The sequence below is a fragment of the Cimex lectularius genome, unplaced genomic scaffold, assembly GCF_000648675.2.
Source record: "Cimex lectularius strain Harlan isolate CLEC.00 unplaced genomic scaffold, Clec_2.1 scaffold270, whole genome shotgun sequence".
NCBI lineage: Eukaryota > Metazoa > Arthropoda > Insecta > Hemiptera > Cimicidae > Cimex > Cimex lectularius.
This window is the reverse complement of record NW_019392790.1, coordinates 479,237-499,819: the sequence shown is the minus strand read 5'-3', so window position 1 is coordinate 499,819 and position 20,583 is coordinate 479,237. Positions and strand designations below refer to the sequence as shown.

The 20,583-nt window shown below is 35.4% G+C and overlaps 1 protein-coding gene across 1 annotated transcript in view; it reads left to right on the top strand.

The window, feature by feature from the left end:
* Nucleotides 1–7,417: 7,417 nt before the first annotated feature.
* LOC106664138 (neuropeptides capa receptor-like) overlaps nt 7,418–20,583 on the top strand; it is a 150,374-nt gene continuing 137,208 nt past the window's right edge. The window contains exon 1 of the mRNA XM_014389581.2: nt 7,418–7,964. Coding sequence (XP_014245067.1) covers nt 7,691–7,964 — 274 coding nt within the window. The 5' untranslated portion in view covers nt 7,418–7,690. The remainder of the gene's footprint in view (nt 7,965–20,583) is intronic.

The following is a 20,583-nucleotide window of genomic DNA, read 5'->3' as shown; positions in this document are numbered from 1 at the left end:
CCTCATATCCGTCACAAGAACCTAGCAAAACCTAAAAACACCCATTCTACAAGATGAAGCCATAAACTTCTTCAGAGAAAACAAAGTACCTAGGTATAACCAACCCTTGTTTTAAGGCTTTAGTGGAGAAAAAAGACAGCCACAAGTTTCAGGAAAGGATTTTAGCGTGTGGTACACAGATGGATAAATGATGGAACATATAGGTATAAAGGGTCCAAATTACACCCTCGTGAAACTCCTAAGATTAGTTATTATTCCAATCAGAGGTCCACGTTATCCAACTCTTGTCGGAAAAAAAAGAAAATGAAAAGTGCACAGATCTATTTTTGGAAAATTATGCAGGTATAAAATGTATGGTTTTAACTCAAAACTAGTTTGGGAGTGACAACTTTACCTTGAGTTGGAATGTCAAGACAGAAGGAAACAGGATGACCAACTATCCAATGAAGGTGCACCCCTCTCACCCTCTGAAATCACAATCATAGACAGGTTAAGCTGGTTTAACGTTAGGGTTATGCACGGCGTTAAGTAAGCTATGGTTAGAGTGAGTGACAGGGTTAAGTTAGAGAATGGGGTTAGGTTGGGTTGTTAGATATTCCATTAAGCTGAACCTGGTATAAACGAAATAACAAAGCTATGTTTGTTTAGTTACGGGATTAAGTTAGGTAGGGTTAGGATGTGTGGCATGGTTAAGGTTAAGGTTCGAGAAGGGGTTAGGTTAGCTAATGTTGGGTGTGGTGCTGACAATTACTGCTATCTTTATCAGTTAAGTTGAACCTTATTTTTTCCGTGCCCTGTTAACACGAGTTAGCTTGTAGTTTAATGGGATTTCCGTTTTTCCTTCAATCTATAGAAGGGAAGAATAATTTTGTTTAAGATACATTTGAAGTTTCATTTCACAATTGTTCCACTCGAAATTAAATTTTTTTTTCTCATCTTCAGTTGGATGAAGGAAGTTGAAACTTTCGCAAAAATTATATCTAATTGTTTGTCCTTTGAGGTTTCTTTGCCCACCATTGAAGTTAAGATGGTTTAGGGTTAAGGTTGGAGACGGGGTTACGTTGAGTTATTGCTAGGAATAAGGACGGGGTTAGATATTCCAATGTTAGGTTAAATATTCTAGTTGGCTTAAGTAGTATAAACCAAATAGCAAAGCTAGGCTAGATTAGTTTAGATACGGGGCTGAGCTAGTAGAGTTAGGGTTAGGTTAGAGACGGGATTAAGTTAGGTAAGGGTAGCACTTGGCTTGGTTAGTTTGGTTGTCAGGGATAAGGATGGAATTAAATATTCCAGAGGGTTTAAATATTGGGTTGTCCGGAAAATAATGCAGGATTTTGGTATTAAACAAAAAAAAAGAAACTAGTTACTTTAAAGCAATGTTCTTTAATCAAAATAATTTCCCATACTCTCAATACATTTCTCCCAACGTGTTGGTAACTTATTAATTCCGTCTGAGTAGAATTCAGAATTTTTAGAATTGATAAAGTCAATAAATGCATTTTCCAGTTCCGTTTGATTTTTGAATATTATGTGTTGTAAGTAGTGGTCCAGGTGTCTAAAAAAATGGTAGTCAGTAGGCGAGAGGTCCGGAGAGTAGGGTGGGTGAGGCAAAGTTTCATAGCCAAGCTCCAATAATTTTTGTGACGTTACACGTGACACATGTGGTCGAGCGTTGTCATGCAACAAAATGGGCCCTTTCCGATTGACCAAAGAGGGCTTCATTACTGCCAATTTCTGATGCATGGTATTAATTTGGTTACAGTATGATTCAGCATTGATGGTTTCGCCAGGATTTAAGAAGCTGTAGTGTATTAAACCAAATGAAGCCCACCATACCGTAACCATTACCTTTTTTTGATGAGTTGGGGGCTTTGGAAAATGTATTGGAGCTTCTCCTTTGTCGAGCCACTGTCCAGAACGTCTAGTGTTATCGTAGAGAATCCACTTTTCGTCACATGTAACAATTCTGGCCAGAAATGGGTCATTTTTGTTTCGACAAAGAAGTGATGCACAAACATCAAAGCGCTGATTTTTTGGCGATCGTTTAATGAGTGTGGAACCCAATTTTCGAGTTTTTTCACTTTTCCAATCGCCTTGAGGTGGTCAGCGACGGTCGTTTTACTGACTTTGAGTTGCTCTGCAAGTTCTCGAACAGTTGTTTTGGGGTTTTCTTCCACCACTGATCGCAGAACATCATCATTAAGAGAGGAAGGCCTTCCACGACCTTCTTCATCTTCAAGGCTGAAATCTCCCTCCCGAAATTTTTTAAACCACCTTTGCACAGTGCACTCATTAACACAACCCTCGCCCCAGACTTGGTTAATGTTTCTAGCCGTTTGGGCTCCGCTTCGGCCGAGTTTAAACTCGTAAAAGAAAATCGTACGAAATTCTCGCTTTGACATTATAAGGATGACTGAATTATTTCCAAGTAGCGGAATGCTACAGAGGTAAACAAACAATATCATTTGGAAGAGGATTAATAAGTGTTGACATTCATACAAATGAGTAATCCTGTAAACGTAAACAGAATATTTTATATAGATTTTTTTTAATGAAAACTTAAAATCCTGCATTATTTTCCGGACAACCCAATAGTATAATCCGAACACCAAAGCTAAGTTAATTTAGGCACGGAGTTAAGTTATGTAGGAATTGTTATAAGTGTAAAATTTTCAAAATATTTTTGATATACCCTAAAGGAAAAGGAAATATAAGGGACATGACTACCACCTTATGTGTTTCCGTATGTTTGGTCTATGTGCTAGTTCATAGCTGGCCCTAAAAATGTGCACGATTAGTGACAGGGGTTCAAATCCCTTGTTGAAACATGGGGATATCATAGAAGAGGGAGGAGGTGTTTGAGTAAAATCAACAACCATAACCAAGTTGGACAGGGTGCATGACCCAGCGCGAGGCCATTGCTCACTGAAGATGGTGAAAGCCAGCTCAACATGCTTCAGTTTCAAGAAAACTAGATCCTTTCTGTCACTGCAAAACTGATGCGCGTTAAGATTCGTCTATCACTATTCCATAGGGACAATCACAATTTAAGTAGAAAAAGTGTGAACTCACGTTTTAACATTTGTTTAAATCCATTATGTTCAGTGGTCTAATTGACCAAATTACTTCTTTCAATTAATTATTCTTTTCATGTAATCTTGGTTGAGATGAATGGCCGTGGCTACTTCATAAGTCGCTGAGATTCAAATCCTGATTAAACGACTTTTGAAAAATGGCAAAAAAAAAGGGAAAATTCGAAAGGTAGGTTGAGATGGGAGTTAGTATCCGAGTGGATCGAAGTTACGATAGCTCAAATGGTTAGAAAAGCGGCGTATTTAGCTGCAGGTCGTGAGTTCGAATCCCTCTCGTAACGGTAACTTTTTCATCTCAACCAAGACCTCGCATAAAAAGAATAATCGATTGAAATTTGTTTAAATAGTATCATTTTAAAGCTGAACTTGTTCTTGTAATGTGTGCACTGAAAAATTTCGCCATTTGCCTAAATACGCCACTTTTGAAAACAGTGTAAGTTCCAACTGGTGCGAATTGTATTTATTTGAGGTCCCATCTTTTTCATCGAACTTTCGAATTTCCTTCTCCGATCATTTTGATCTACCTTATGGCATGGACTCGTATAAACGCGAACATGTGAGTTGTATCGAGACGACGATGGGAAAATATTAGGTGGGTGGTGGGCGGTAACTCCATTATGGATTCATTGCCTTATAAGTCCCTCGGCCCACCCCCGATTAAAGGGAAAACAGCTGCATTGAAACGCACACATCAGCGGTTAATGCGATTCCAGTGAGTACGGTGTGTTAACCACAGGCGTCCTGCTGCTCAAAGTGAAATGGACACACGGTGCCGCACGGACCGCGCGTCTTTCAAAAATCCCCTGAGCACGCTCATTCTGAAAATTAAAAAAAAAAAAAATCACATTTGTCTCCTGCTATTGGCCAAAAAGAACCCCAAGCGTTGGAATCAAATATCAAACTCACTTTGTCACATTATACATAATTCTTACTCTGTTTCTGAAAGAGCGTTTCTTCTTTCTAATTGTCTCTATTAAATATATCTGGAATATAAAAAAAATTACTCTTATTAATAAAATTAGACGAACAAAGGAACAAGATACTGCTGAACAGTGTAATTACACGCTTGCTCAAATCTCCCCCTTGAGAAAGAAAAAGAAATTTGAATCACTCTCAAAACAGATTTCTTTGCATATTTTCACGAGGCCAAAAGGAGTTTTAGAATTAAAAAAATAATACCAGTTCACTACTGTTTCGTCTATTTTCGATCTGTGACAGATTTGAATCTGTATTGAAATGATGAAGGTGGGGTGAGTATGACTATTCATTCACCTTTTTTAAAGACAAGGACGCTCCAGGATTGGTGTGAACAAATTGGCAAATGACAATTAAATAAGGTTTTTAGTTGAGATGAAGAAAAGTTAATGGCACGAGAGGGATTCGAACCCACGACCTTCGGCTAGATACGCCGCTGCTCTGCCACCTGAGCTATCGTGAGGTGGTAGAGCAGCGGCCTATCTAGCCGAAGGTCGTGGGTTCGAATCCCTCTTGCGCCATTAACTTTTTTTCATCTCAACTAAAAACCTTAATTAATTGTCACGTATTAATTGGTCAAGCGGGCCACGAAAGTAGTGAATTAAATTGGCAAATGTTCACCAACCAGCAGATTAAACATGAAAACTTGACAAAGGCCTGTGAAAGTGGCAAGTGTTTATATTTCGTTCTTGTCGTTTGGTCTTCTTGTATAAATAACCCAACGTTTCCTGAATTAAACATTCGAGAATTGCGATATAAACTAGGTCATAGTGGTGACGTCACAATGACAACTACACCACTCGGTGACCACTCTGGTGTCTTACCATACTACCCTTTAAAAAAGTTTAATTCAATACATGTAATACATCAATGAATCTCTCCAGAAAAGTATTATCAAATAGAAAGTTGTAAGTGTTGGCACTTTTTCTTGTCGTTTGGTCTCCTTAATTAAATAACTTAATATACGCTGTATTAAACCTTTTAGAATTACAATATTAATACGTCATTGTGGTGACGTCAGAATGACAACGGCGCCATTGGGCTAAAGTTTTTAATACATCAGATGTTGAGTTAGTCATATAAGAAAACCGAAGGATAATAACAAATATTCTCAGTTATCGGGTTTGTGGTCGAGATAAACAGCAAGGTTTTGTTTTATTGCCAAGCTTTCGACTATATATTTAGTCTTTCTCAGGGTGCTACAATGACAAAAACGATTATCAATATAGTAATTCAAGAAGAAATACACATTTTTTAGGACTTACAAACTCCTAATTATAAATAATAGCGAACATACAATATCACGTTATAAGTAACAAAATAAAAACATGCCTTTCTTTATCACAACATGATATCACTCAAAGAAGATAAGAGACCAGTTAGATGCCGTTCTTACATAATGTCCAACGTACTAATGCAAAGAAAGGAAAAAAATGGACAGACTAAACAATTTTTGGCCGAACGCATTAACGCCCATACATATGATTACAGAAACCATAGTAGAGCGGGAACGGGACTGTCGAAACATTCAATTGGACACAAACATAACTTTAAGTTAAATATTGATGACATAAAAATTGTGGACTGTGAAAAAAATTCTAGGGCGTAGATTATTAAAAGAATCTATGTATGTACAAAAAGATCCCAATACTTGCAATTTGAAAACCGATTACAATAATATTAGTACAATTTATTCAAATTTATTAACAAAAAATAATATTTAAAAAAAAGAATAGATTGTAATCTAGACAATGCATGTACATAGTATTTATCGATTTGTGTTTATATTTATTTATTTTGTATTTATTTATTTATTTATAATGTATGTATTTATTTATTTATAAATTCTGANTTTCAAGTGGAGGTAGGTTTAGCAAGGTTTCTAATGCGTTTGTAGGGGTTGTTCTCATCGCCCCTGTGATACATAGGTTTGCTAATCTTTGTAAGCTGCCTAATGTTTGGGTAGCTATTTTTTGTTGAGCTTTGTTCCACCAGATTAGTGATCCGTAGGTTATTCTGGGTCTTATTACTGCAAGAACGGCATCTAACTGGTCTGTTATCTTCTTCGAGTGATATCGTATTGTGATAAAGAAAGGCATGTTTTTATTTTGTTACTTGTAATGTGATATTGTATGTTTGCAATTATTTATAAATTTATGACATTGTTTTTGTAAGTCCTAAACAAAAAAAATGTTTGTTACTTCTTGAATTACTAGATAATCGTTTTTTGACATTATAGCGCCTTGAGAAAGACTAAATATATAGTCGAAAGCTTGGCAATAAAACAAAACCTTGCTGTTTATCTTGACTACAAACCCGATAACTGAGAGTATTGAATTAGCTGGTTGATAAACTACATCGGTGAATAACAAATATTAACAATTATGATTTTCTATTTGATAATAATTTTTCAAAGAATTATTAAATATGTGTTAAACTAACCTCTTAAAAGGAGGAGTGGAGTGGCAACACTGCGGCAGAACCAGAGTGATAACCCAGTGTTGCAATTGTCATTGTGACGTCACCACAATGACGTAGAAATATTGTGAAGTGTGTCGAAAATTGTGAAAACCTAGTTAATCACATGGAAAAATGACAAAATTCAGGAACGGTCCAGGCTAATTTTGCGAAAACCGGTATTATTATTATTTATTTATTTTTTTTTTTTGGGGGGGGGGAGTTTTTCACTGCAAACAGAAAGTTCCTGGCGTTTCGACAATGTACGAGAAAAGTAGGTCTTTTGTACCGTGTACTTTTAGTTTTTGTGTGCTGAATATGATTAATCACTGCAGAGGAAAAGTGACAGCTGAACGCATCCATCATTCGATTAAAACAATTCAGGACAGAGACAACAGTCACAATCGGCCAAATCAATTTGTACTTTCAATCACAGATTTCGGTAACTTTCGCGATTGAAATGGCCAGAAATGATAAAATTTCGACTGTTTTTAGATTGATGGGATGATGAAAGATTTGTAAAAAACAAAAACAAAAAAATTCAAATTTTCCCGATAGGTGATAATTCTTTTGGCTAACGCTCTGAAAAATTCCGTTATAACGTTTGAAATTTGTCTTATTACCCGTGGAAGAATGGCAAATATGAAGAGGTCTGTGATATAAGGCGGCCGTAAATCATCTCGTAGCTGAGTCGGAAGAAAAATCCACCGGGCTCGTTAATACCGTTCGCCGAGTGGCGGTGGCAATTGATAAGATATCAAGTAAAGAGCGAGGAGCGAGAATACGACGAGAAAGAGGGAGGAGAGAGAGAGAGTGAGAGAGAGTGGAATATTAAAAAAAGCGAGGGTGAGAGCGCATGTCGGTCCACACTCTTTGCCGTTCAGTGGCTCGCTGACCCGTCGTCTGTACGCACGGCCTTTCGATTCCATCCCACTCAGAAAAAAAACACGTAAACCTAAAATGAAGAATAAACGTTGATTTTTTTAAATTATTATTTTTTTAACAAAAAAGAAATTCAATCCTAGTCGGCAAATTTGACGCAAAAATTACCCGGTTTTATTAATTTCTTAAGTGTACCATTAAGACACTGATTTAATTTTTTGTAAAAAAATTTATACAGTTTTCTAGTTTTATTAAAAAAAAATAGTTGAGATACAGATTGAAAAATGGGATCGAATCAGACGACGATGGACACCCTGAGGCCTGTGTTCATCGAGAACATGACACTGGAAGAATACCTCCTGTACGCTCGGGGTCCAAAACAAATGCCGTTGAAAACCGCGATACCTATCACAATAATATACGTCGTCATATTTATCACGGGTGTCATTGGAAATTTCGCGGTGTGTGTTGTTATCGTGAAAAACAAATCTCTTCATACAGCGACAAACTACTATTTGTTCAATCTGGCGATATCCGACATCGCCTTCTTGCTATTGGGTAAGTCAAATATTTGATCAATTCTTAAGGAAAATTAACACGAAACATCAAGTTTAGTCGAATAATCCTTTTTTTAATTTTTTATTTATTTATTATTTTTTTATTGACTCCTATACGAGATGTTTTGTAATTTTCAAAAAAAAAATCATCTGTACTTATATATTATGAAAATAAACAAACTTTTTAATCATCAAAAAGTGAAACAAACAGAAATCTATATTTTGATATTTGAAAAATAAATAAATAAAATAGAAGCTGAGCATTGTAAGACTGTTTTGTTTTGCACAATGCAAAAGCTAAAGACACCAAATATATCGGATAAAAAGTAACCATGCTTCAAATTTATACCAAATTCAATAACAATAAGTAAATAAATAAACGTTCTAATGTAGGAAAGAACAGGGCGTCTGTCTCGTATCTGTCACGCCAGCAGTCCTGGGTTCGAATCCCGGCACATCCTTTGGAATTTTTTTTAAGATATATATAAACACTGTAAGATATTTCTGGCCTTAATAGCCCTACTTTAGTATTAATTCAAATATTCTTTGAACAGGAAGACCACACGGTTTATGATCCCCTTATTTTTACATTTATCTATGTTACAACAGGTCTATAACAAGTTAAGTTATCCGTAATTAAACATAATTACACTTCTCACAGCGAGGCGCTTTGAGGATTGTCGAGGGCTCGGGATGAAAGTTGTTGGTCTAGGGGTCCAAGGTTTTATGAAGGCGTCTGTATCCACTTCTTGTGTTTTCGAGGGCAAATTTGGAAGTCTGTGTGTTTTTTCCGTTCCTAATTATTTTTCTTCAAAAATTGTGTTAACTTTCAAACAACTACGCCGGTCCAAAGGAAGCGTGATGGGCATTTAGGACCCAATCATTTATTCGAAATGGCATAAACATCACCTTAAATTAAAAAAATTCTATTTCATTCCTTCTTTTACCTTAACTTAACCTAATCTGTCCTTAACCGTCAGACAATGGAGAATTTTTTCATCAAATAGGTTCACATTCAACATGCCTCCAATTTTTTTAGAAAATCTCAAAAATGGTCAGAATTTTGAAACGACTCCACCGATCTAAAGGATTATGGAAACATGACAGATCTTAGAACTCCATAAAATACACGAAATGGCATAATCATTACCACCGTAAATAAATTAGAACCGGAGTTTTACAATACATATAACATTTGAGGAGTTTTTTTTTAGTTCATCCTTTTTCATTCCTTAGTTTTCTCACATACAACGATATAAGATTTAAACATCATTGAAGGCTGAAAGTAAAGTAATTCAAATTTCCAACTATCTTGAATTTGGATAAAATCCAGAAGTGTTATGAATTTTTAAGTGGAACACCGGACATCAGAGAGAAAATAACATCTTATCATGTATACTGATATAAAATAAAACGTTTGAGGGTTGTTTGTTGGTTTAATCCTCTTTCCTTCATTCTTTTTCTCATGTATAATGATGTAAATCTAAACTTTATTGACATAAGCTGAAAATAAAAAATTCCAATTTCTAACGGTGCAATTATATTTAATTTGGATAAAATCCGGAGGTGTTATGAATTTTTAAGTGAACAACTGGATAGAGGAGAGCAAATAATAACCTAACCCCAACCCTAACCCTAACGCTAACCTTTAGTTTTATCAGACCTAACCTGTTCCTAACTTTGTGTGGAACACCAGATACCGGAGATAATGCTTCCTTCCAAATACCTCCCAATTTTTTTCGAAACTCACATAAATTGTCATAATTTTGAAACGACTCTACCGTTATAAAGGAAACTTTACAGGGGCGTGGAACCCTATAAAATACACGAAATGCATAAACCCGGCCACCTTAAATAAATTACAACACGAGATATAAAATAAAACGCTTGAGGAGTTTTGTTAATTTCATCATTATTTTTCTCCCTTACAATAACATAACGTCTACATTTTTTTGACATAGGTTGAAAGACGAAAAATCAAACTTTCGTACTGTTGTCATAAAATGGATAAAATCATAATTTAGATAAAATCCAGAGGTGTTATGAATTTTTAAGTGAACAACCGGATAGAGGTTTTAATAACCTAACCCCCACCTAAACCGAACCCCAACCCTAACCCTATCCCTAACGCTAACCTTTATTTTTAGTTAACCTAACCTGATCCTAACTTTGTGTGGAACACCAGATACCGGAGAAAATGCTTCCTGCCAAATCACCTCCCAATTTTTTTTTCTTCGAAACACATAAATAGTCTTAATTTTGAAACGACTCTACCGATATAAAGGAAACTTTACAGGGGTGTGGTACCCTATAAAATACACGGAACGGCATAAACCCGGCCACCTTAAATAAATTACAACACGAGATATAAAATAAAACGCTTGAGGAGTTTTGTTAATTCCATCATTATTTTTCTCCCTTACAATGACATAACGTCTACATTTTTTTGACATGGGCTGAAAGACGAAAAATCAAACTTTCGTACTGTTGTCATAACCTGGATAAAATCATAATCTGAATAAAATCTCAGAGGTGTTATGAATTTTTAAGTCTAACACCGGATATCGTATAGAAAACAAATTCCACCGACTAATCCAGCTCAAACGATTTTAACGATTATATATATATTAAAATACACGTATGCATTAAACCTGGCCATTCTAAATAAATAAGAACCGCATATAAAAAATGAAACATTTCATGACTTTCTTGTTGGATTCATCCTTATTTTTCTTGCGCGAAATGTCATAAAAACTAAACCTTATCGACATAGAATTCAAAGTTCTTATCTAACCTCTTTACAGGGTACTTAAAACGAACCCGGATTGGGTTTTCAAAAAAACAAAAACATTTCGGCCTACTGAAAACGTTTTTTGGTTTTATTAACTTTTTATGTGTGTAGACTCATTTAATACAATCATGCTTATTATTTTCTTATCCTAGGTAAAAAAACAAGTTGACTGGTATATACAACTTTGAAATACATGCGTAACAAAGGCAGTAAGAACCCCAGGGCCATTGGCAAGAACGCTCGGACAGTGTTCATCTTTCGACCTAGTAATCAACGTTAAAAGTTTCAATAAAATCTCTCATAACGCATCAATAGCCTTAGGTCAGTTTTAATACCCGTGACGTAATTTGTAATTTTTGGGCAAGGGGGTCAATGTTCTTCGGTAAAATAAAAAAAAAAGGCGATTTATCAATTAGTTCTAAGATATAGCTAGGAAATTAACGTCAATCGGTGTGGTTTGAATAAAATGCGAGTTGACCGTTCTAAAGTTTCAAAAAGCTTATTAGCCCAAATGGCTTGACCAATTTGAACCCGGCGAAGCACTCAATAGCGTCTGTCCCCCTTCTGTCATAGTCGGCTTCAATCTCCTTAAAGGATGAAGGAAGTCCCCGCAATTATTGGTAAATGAAGAAAAGAGCATGTTGAAATTATCTTTTAACTTAATTTACCTGTTCAATTAGTAACCCTAACCGCACCTAAAGTATGATAAATAAACTTACCGTGTAAAATCTGAATTTAGATGATGATGAGTTTGGTATTCTCCAAGCGCCTTGTGCTTTATTGCCTTATTTGTTTTTCCTAGATAATTGGATTCAGCTCAACTAATCTTTCTGCCCTGGCACCCAAGGGTTCAAATAATAAATTAACAATTAATAAGTTATTGGGTTAATAAACCCAACCTAGAAGGAACCCTTAGAAACCTTATCAACGAAACTTGGACCAATTTTAACAGAATTAATGTCGTTCTGGGAATGCAGATCCTCTTCTGGCCGGTTGATCTGCTTGTCCATGATCCAAAATTCCTTTGTGCGATGACATCTTAACACGGAGATATTTTGGGACTGAATACAGTCATTTTTTGCGTAACCATTTTTTGCGTCATCGATTTTTTTCCCAGGAGTGCGAAGGAGTTGGGTTAGGTTTTGGATAATTCGAGTTAGGGACGGGTTAAGTCGAGTTATGGTTAGAGTGAGGGACGGAGGTCAGGTTAGGTAGGGTAAGTTATTACTTGAAGCAAGTTAGGTTTTCCTTGCATTTTCTCCCAAAAGCAGAATTAGATTTAAAAAAAAAACTGTTATCTCTAAGATCATCGTCAGATTGTTGTAAAATAAATACAGAGATAAAATAAAAATGGGCTCAAGTAACTGAACGAAATTTGGTAAACATAAACGTCAAAAAACTGAATATCCCACATACAATTAGGTATAATGATAACAGTTAAAAAGCAACAACAATCTTTATGTAAGGTATTGGTTGAGATAAAAATTAGTGCCACGAGGGGGATTCGAACCCGCGACCTTCGGCTAAATACGCCGCTGCTCTACCACCTGAGCTATCGTGACTTCGATCTAATCGGACATCAATTCCCCATCTCAATCTACAACCTTTCGAATTTTCCCTCCTTTTTTCCATTTTTCAAATATCGTGTAATCAGGATTCGTTTCTCGGCGACAAATGAAATGGCCACGGAAAGCTTTAGTGAAGATATACTTCGTTTTACTTATTAAATCCATTATATTTCGTGGTCCGATTGACCAAATAATTTCTTTAAATTAATTAATCTTTATTCTTTATGTAAGGTGGGAAAATTCGACAGGTAGGTTGAAGTGGGAAGTTGGTGTCCGAGTGGATCGAAATCACGATAGCTCAAGTGGTAGAGCAGCGGCGTTTTTAGCCAAGGTCGTGGGTTCGTATCCTGCTTGTGACACTAGCTTTTTCATTTCAACCAATACCTTATATAAAGATTAATTAATTGAAAAAAATTGTTTGGTCAGTCGGACCACGAAATCTAATGGTATTATTTTTATTTTAATGTGTGCTAATTAATAAATAAATGAAATCATACAAATTAATCGCTAATTTAGAATCATTTTCTTACAGTATTTATTAATATAACATATAGTTGTGTTATAATTTCCGCTTTTCGCACGTTCAAAATTGTGCGGCATTAAAAACCAGCTTCTGGTTGGAACGTCGCGGGAGGTTACAGAGTATGTAAGGCTTGGCTGCGAATTAGGGTTAGTGCTAAGGACAGAGTTAGACTAGTTTGGGTTAAGTTTAGGTTTGGCTAGGTTGGTTTAGATATCGATTTAAGGATGAAGTTAGGTAAGGTTTGGGTAGGGACTAGAGTTGAGGACTGAGTTAGGCTAGGCTGAGTTAGGATAAGGGTTTAAGGATGGAGTTAGGTAAGGTTTTGGTAGGGACTGGAGTTGAGGACTGAGTTAGGCTAGGCTGAGTTAGGGTTAGGGTTTAAGGATGGAGTTAGGTAAGGTTTGGCTAGTGTTAAAGTTAGGGATAGGGGTTAGTTAGATTTATAGTTAGTTTAGGGGGAGTTAACCTAAGTAGGGTTAGGGTTATAAACAAATTATGCTAGGTTTGGCTAGGGTTTGCTGTGGGAGTAAAATGTTCATTACCGTTTTTAAATAACCCCAAGGAAAATTATCTAGTGGGCTTAAGTACTTACAAAGAGTACGACTACACCTTTATGTTTATTAGGTTACATACTATTTATTCAATGTTTTTCCGTGGGGTGGAGAAGATATCAGGTAACAAAACTTCCAGACATAGGCGATGATTCATGCCCCAGAGTGCTCTACAGTATACCGAACAATAGACACAAAAATACATAAAATATGGAAATATTTCACGCACGTCGTCCCTTTTGTTCGCAGGTTAAACAATTATGCGGGAAGAATGAATTCTGAAGATCTTGATAAGGTCGAGTGATGACTATCTAGTAATAACATCTTGTTTAATGGGAGCCGGACATCAGATAATCGAGTTTTGTCATCGTAAATTGGTTTCCAGAGGGCAGCTCTAAAATTGTACCATTTAACGACGCTCCGGTTTGATTCGGTGTGTGTGCCCTTTCAGTCTCTTCAATATTTATACCAAAAATGAGGAATATTTGTTATGATTACGTACATCCACTGATCGTTAATAAGCTTTTTTTTCTGGATAAAATTCCACTGGGAAGATATCTGGATATAGAGGTGAAGGCTCAGAAATGAAAACGTGTTAATCTTAGGAGTCCTTTCGATTGAATTGATAGTATGACAGTGGGTCATTTCTACAAATAAAAAAAATTGAGAAACGAAGTAATTCCGAGTCGTTTGGATAAATACTCGAAAACACGTTGAACATACTCGACCTCTTAAGAGCGGAAAACTGTGAATTAATATTTAAAAAATAAATAATAAATTGAATGGAGTAAAATTTGAGCCCGCGCCTATTTTTCTAGGCGTCCGGCAGACTTCTGGATTTGTTTATCATTTATTCCCACAATGTTTTCCCCGTGAGGGAAGTGGGTTGATGGGATTTTATAGAAAAGTCGATTAGCTTTTGATTCTCCTTCCACTTCACCCACTCGGACGTTATCTCTCTCCTTTCATTGAAATAATCAACCTTCTCCCAACAAAATAAAATCATCATTGCATTAGGGTTTCCCTGCTTCGTTAAAATGTCGGGTAATTTTCGTTTGTATGTTGATTCTTCGCATGATCCACTAACCTGGATGGTTTTCTAATATTCCAATCGATAATTTCTATGTGCTCTAGCTGTTTCCAGGCAGACATCACACTGCAATAATACTAGAAAATCGCTCCAGTTCTTAAACAATACAAATCGCTTAAATAGGCAATAAATAATTTTATAAGGAATTTTACTAACTCGTCGTAACAAAAATTTTTAAAACTTCTGTATTCATTTGGTATAGAGATTACGAGATGATGATTGATTACGCATTTAATTAACATTCTAAAAACGATTCTAAATTTTTATATAAAAATAATGTAATTAAAACCTTTTCAAACTATTTTCTATACCCCTAATCAAAATTTATATTAATCGAAAAAACCTTGATCGTTACCTCTTTCACAAGAAAGTCGTCTGTCTTTTCTCTTAGTTAGTTATGGACATAAAATTTTCATTAATTTTAGTTTTAGGAAATTAGTTATAAAAAATATTTCAGTGGGCTTAAGTAGTATTAACCAAATAGCAAAGCTAATATTTGTTCGGTTGATAGGGTTGGAGTAAAGGATTGAGATTATGTTACGGTTAGGGATAGGTTAAGTTAGTTCAAGATTAGCGTTAGACACAAGGTTGAGTTAGGTAGGAGTAGGGACGGGTTAATTGGCTTAAGGTTAGGGTCAGGGATGGGGTTGAGTTAAGGAGTTGGAACGGGTCAGGTGGTTCAGGTTATGATTAGACACGGGATTGTATTAGGTAGGGCTGCGCACCTCATTCAGTGAAGTAAGAGTTAAGTTCTTATAAGGTTAATTTTAGGAGTGGTTAGGGAAGGTTACTGTATGTAGGGTTAGGAATTAGGTTGGGACAGGTTAGAGTTATGTTAGGTAGAAAACATTAAGTTATTAAATTAAATATTAGGTAAGGTTAGAGTTTGGTTAGATAAGGTTACGATTAAAAAACGGGTAGAGTAAGGTAGGGACTGAGTTTGGTTGAGCAAGGTTAGGTTAGGAAAGGGGATGAGTTAGTTAATGGATAGGGTCAAGCATGGGGTTAAGTTAGGTTCGGCTAGAGTTAAGGTTAGTGACAGGAGTAGGTTAAGTTGGGATAGGAGTAGAGACGGGTTAGTTTGGGTTGTGTAGGGTTAGGATTAGTGACGAGGTTTGATATTCCCCAATTAGATGCTCTTGCAAGTCATTTAGTAGGGAGGGGGGTCATCGCGAGCTTTGGAAACAAGAAATCTCTTCTTTAGCTGAACGTCAGTTTACCTGTAAACCGTCACCTGTAAGGAATCAGTAAAGCTTAAAATCCGGGGTGGACAATGTTTTTAAAATTATTTAGGTCTAGTCAATCGTATGCCGAAGGTGGAAAGGATATCAAAAAGATTTGAGTTGTCAGTGTTCTCAGGGTGAAAGTTCATGATTTGCTAAATGGTAAAATTCCATGGCGGACGTGCGTAGTGGCAACGCTGATTGGATAGTAACCTTCCCAAGGAATCCATTCTGAGATTAAAGGATTGGGTTATGTAGAGTTAGGTTTAGAGCGGGGTAAAGTGAAGTAGTTGGTTTTGCAGATTCTCCTCTTGGCCAGTTTATCCTCTTGTTCATTACCAATCATTCCGTTCTGTCCTGGTACCCAAGATATCGTTAGGGTTATAAATCCCATCTCTACTTCAAACTTACTTGTCATTCGAAGAAAGATTTTCACGCAGATTTCACCATTATCCCAGAAGGTTAGACTCCTCTTTGAAATCTCACTGACGAAACAGTCATCGCATCGGTTCTGGCATATAGAATACTGCTCTGGCCGGTTAGTCTGTTTGCCCATTATCAAAATTCCTTTATGCCTGGCAACCAAGATATTATTAGGTTGTTTGTTAACATGATTATGCTTTCGGGGTCTGGATTAACCAAATTTATGCCGAATGATTTTTACATCGTCGATTTCGCGATACCGAAAGTGCGCATGGCTTGTCTTAGGTTAGGTTAGAAATAATTGGGGTTAGATATTCCAAGATTATGTTAAAAATTCAACGGGGGTTTAAGTAGTAGCAATGCCAAGTTAGGTTAGGCTAGGTAGAGTTAACGTTAGGGTTTGTTATGAGCGTAGAATTTATACAATATTTTTTTAAATAAGCCCAATTTTTAAATATTTTGTAAGGATTAGGTGGCGAGGTAGGGCTAGAGTTAACATTAGTGAAGGGTTAGGGTTAATGTTAGGAAGGGAGTTAGATTACCTAGGGTTAGGGTTGGAACGGGATTAGGTTAGGTCGAATTATGGTTACTGACTGGTTTGGTTAAGTATGGTTAGCGTTGAAGTTAAGGACGGAGTTAAGTTAGATAGAATTAGGCTTAAGGACTTCGTAGGTTAGATAGGATTAGGATTAAGAATGTGGTATAGATTTGGTAGGATTAGGGTTAAGGACGGGTTTGGTTCGATAGAGTTTGGAATGGTGATGGTTAGATTTGGGTAGGTAGGGTTAGAGTTAGGGACGAGGTAGTTTAGGTAGGGTTAGATTTAAGGTTAGGCTAACGAAACATGAACCAATTTTATCGTACAGTGCTTTACTTCTGACTGCATCTCTAGGCGATTCCGAAAAGTGTTTTGTAAAATTTCGTACCGCAAATGTTGATAAATTGTAGTTATGAACTTTTCCATCAATTCAGCATAAATCCCCATCGCCCCTTAGGATTGTAGTTTATTCCGGTGCTCAGGTCACCTTTTGTAGGGCAAACGTTAACACTAACGAGGTCAAATGAGGTTCTGTCAAGTTTTTCCTTTTGAAGTCTCATCGCAGTGCTGGAAAGGATTATCGGCTACTTAGATGGCTTAAACAAGCCAATATTTCACGAAAAAGCTTCATTATTTTAAGCTAGACTTACTTTTATATTCTAAGCAATTAACTGAAAATATTGGACCATTCCACGAGGGTTACGGCTTTATACGAGACTTAATCGAGAGATGGACAATAGAAAATAGAATAATAGTCGATGAAAGGAATTCACAAAGGGAGCCCAAAAGCTAATTGAGTAAACTGGAATGAATCTCATTCGGAAGTTCATTTATGGCTTATCCTGATTTTCCTCTAATTATGTAATACAATGTTGAAGATCCATAAATTGATAAAGGAGAAATTCATTACTCTTGCTTTTGTAACTGTTGTTAATACAATTATTTGTGGCCAATAATTTTCCCGTATTGACCGGAAACGAAATTAGTAAAGTAAAGGCACAAATATTGTGTACACGTAAAAAAAATCTTTAGTTCTAATAGGCAAATTTTTTTTATTGAGTCACAGCAAAAAGCAGTCTTCGTTGACGGAGTTTTCCAAAGCGAATCATTTTTAGAGCCAAGATGACAGAGCAAAAGATCTATCCTGTTAATAACTTTATTAGAGATGTCTTATTACTAAGTTATTTTTATGAACTGATATTTTAACTTAATAAGAAAACCCAATAAATGAGATTTTGAACAGAAAATTACATAATTGGAACTAAAATTAAGTTGTAAATAATATACAGAACCTCTGTTAATTTTGTCACCTATGATCTAGTCAGCTGTGTATGTTAAAGTTACTGAAATGAGAACTCTTGATTTTAGTTAGCTGCAACTTCCTGCCATTTAATTTATTAATTATTTTTATGAGCTGATTTTTTTAATTTAATAAAAATTCCTAATAAATGAGATTGTGTACAGAAAACTAAATCATTGGAACTCAATTTAAGGTGTAAATAATAAAACAGTTTCTGCGGTGATTTAGACACATACGATCTGGTCAGCTGTGTATGTTAAATTTACGGAAATGAGAACTCTTGATTTTAGTTAGCTGCAACTTCCTGCCATTTAATTTATTAATTATTTTTATGAGCTGATTTTTTTAATTTAATAAAAATCCCTAATAAACGAGATTGTGTACAGAAAACTAAATCATTGGAACTCAATTTAATGTGTAAATAATAATACAGTTTCTGCGGTGATTTTACAGTTTCTGCGGTGAGATTTAGACACATACGATCTGGTCAGCTGTGTATGTTAAAGTCACGGAAATGAGAACTCTTGATTTTACTTAGCTGCAACTTCCTGCCATTTAATTTATTAATTATTTTTATGAGCTGATTTTTTAATTTAATAAAAAATTCCTAATAAACGAGATTGTGAACAGAAAACTAAATCATTGGAACTCAATTTAAGGAGTAAATAATAATACAGTATCTGCGGTAATTTAGTCACCTATGATCTGGTCAGCTGTGTATGTTAAAATTAACGAAATGAGAACTCTTGATTTTAATATGTAATCTAATTATTCTTTTATAAAATAATCAAAATCTGTTTTTAAAAATAAGTTAAGTGTTAAAAGAATAGAAATAATAGCATCATAAATAGCCATAATGGAAAATCACGCCCATGGTTTATTTCATTGTTTGGGGTCAACTAAAGTTATTATATTATCCCCTGTCACAATCAGTTATCCAACAAACAATCCCATCAATAATTTGTATTTGTAATGGAAAAAAACAGCATATTACATGATCCAGGAATTGTTCCATGCTTAGATCAACACTAAAACTTTTCCAATTAAAAGTTTGATTTGTGACAGTTGGACTGGAATCGTGCATAATGCGCATAACACATTTCTACATCAACGATCGAGAAGAGCATTCAGAGTGGTAACAAACACGTTTTTAGCGTTTTTTGAACGGAAACTTTATAACCGGGCAAGTTCAAAACTTGTGAGGAAATAAGTATGGATTTAGTTTAAAAATAAAAATTTAAGTTCTTTAAGCAAAATTCATTTTACTGGCTTTTGCTATCTAATGTGTCTTCTTACAAAAATTGTTTGAATACAATAATAACTTATAAACTATTTGGAAAATTGGAGAGATATTTAACGGAAAAGTGGGCAGGTAGATTTCACTGTATATCCCAGCTAGAATCTGTGCAGGCAATCTGAGTAATTAAAAGAAATTAAGTCAACATAAGGGTGTGCTATCCTTTCATTTGCAAAATTAAATATATCGTGAAATAAATCGACTTTTTGAAAAAGAGAAAACTGCGACACCGACACAAACTCGCGCTATTTTAAACGTTTTTTTAGGGGGGGGGTAATAATTGTATTGCGTTGATTAGCACAAATTTTTCCCTGTTTTAAATGCACATCTAAGTTTTCTAAAACGAAGAGAACAAAGTCAAATACAGAATGATAGTGAAATTGGATATTTGAAAAATCATATCGATTCCACGTTTTTTTGTTTTTTTTTTAATTATTAGGCGGTGAGTGTACAAAGACATACAACATACATCAAACAGAAGTATTTCAAGACAGGAAGCATCCTGCTGGAAACTATTCCGACATTCCTGCATTTATTCTTAAACAATAAAAAATAAAAATATATATCAGTGGGCCCGATACAACTTCCAAGATTGTCGCCCAAAAATCGAACCGGCTTGAAATGAAGAACGTGTTTAATTAATACGGGGGCCGGTTGATGGGACTGAAATCCGATCAGACGAAGATCGATAAAAGAAATCGTAATGGCCCTCATCGAGAGGCTGGTATGAACCGAAACCTGAAACCATATTTAATCAATCGTAGATAATTGATAATAGCCCATTCCTGAAAGTTAGATCTAAATCAGAAATTTTCCACCCTCTGACTGTGTTACGCAAACTTTAAAACCCTCGTTGGTTGTATAATAATACTAGACGCATTTTTTTCATTACAAAACATTGTACTACTTCAATTCATTTTAGATTTAATTTGAATTGTGTATTTCAGCTAGCACAAGTTTAATTTTCAACTATATGCGCCACCTCTAAAATAAACAAATCGTACAATTAGAGAGAAGAATAAAAGAGTCGGCCTGGAATGGAATGGGATGGATTTCTTTTTTCACCAACTTTATTTATGTTATAAAATTATACATTGCTATAATTGTACATTCTCAAAATTATCTATCAAATTCGGTGCTATAGGTTCTCTAGAGGAATATCTTATATTAGGCCTGCCTCAATTTTGTTAAATTAGACTTTGGGAAATATGAAAGTTTTAATTTAAGTGTATTGTTGACTTTCTTGCTTTAAAATAGAAAGAAAATGAAAGAATTGGAACACAATTTATGATCCACCTGCGTTAATTTAGTGACCA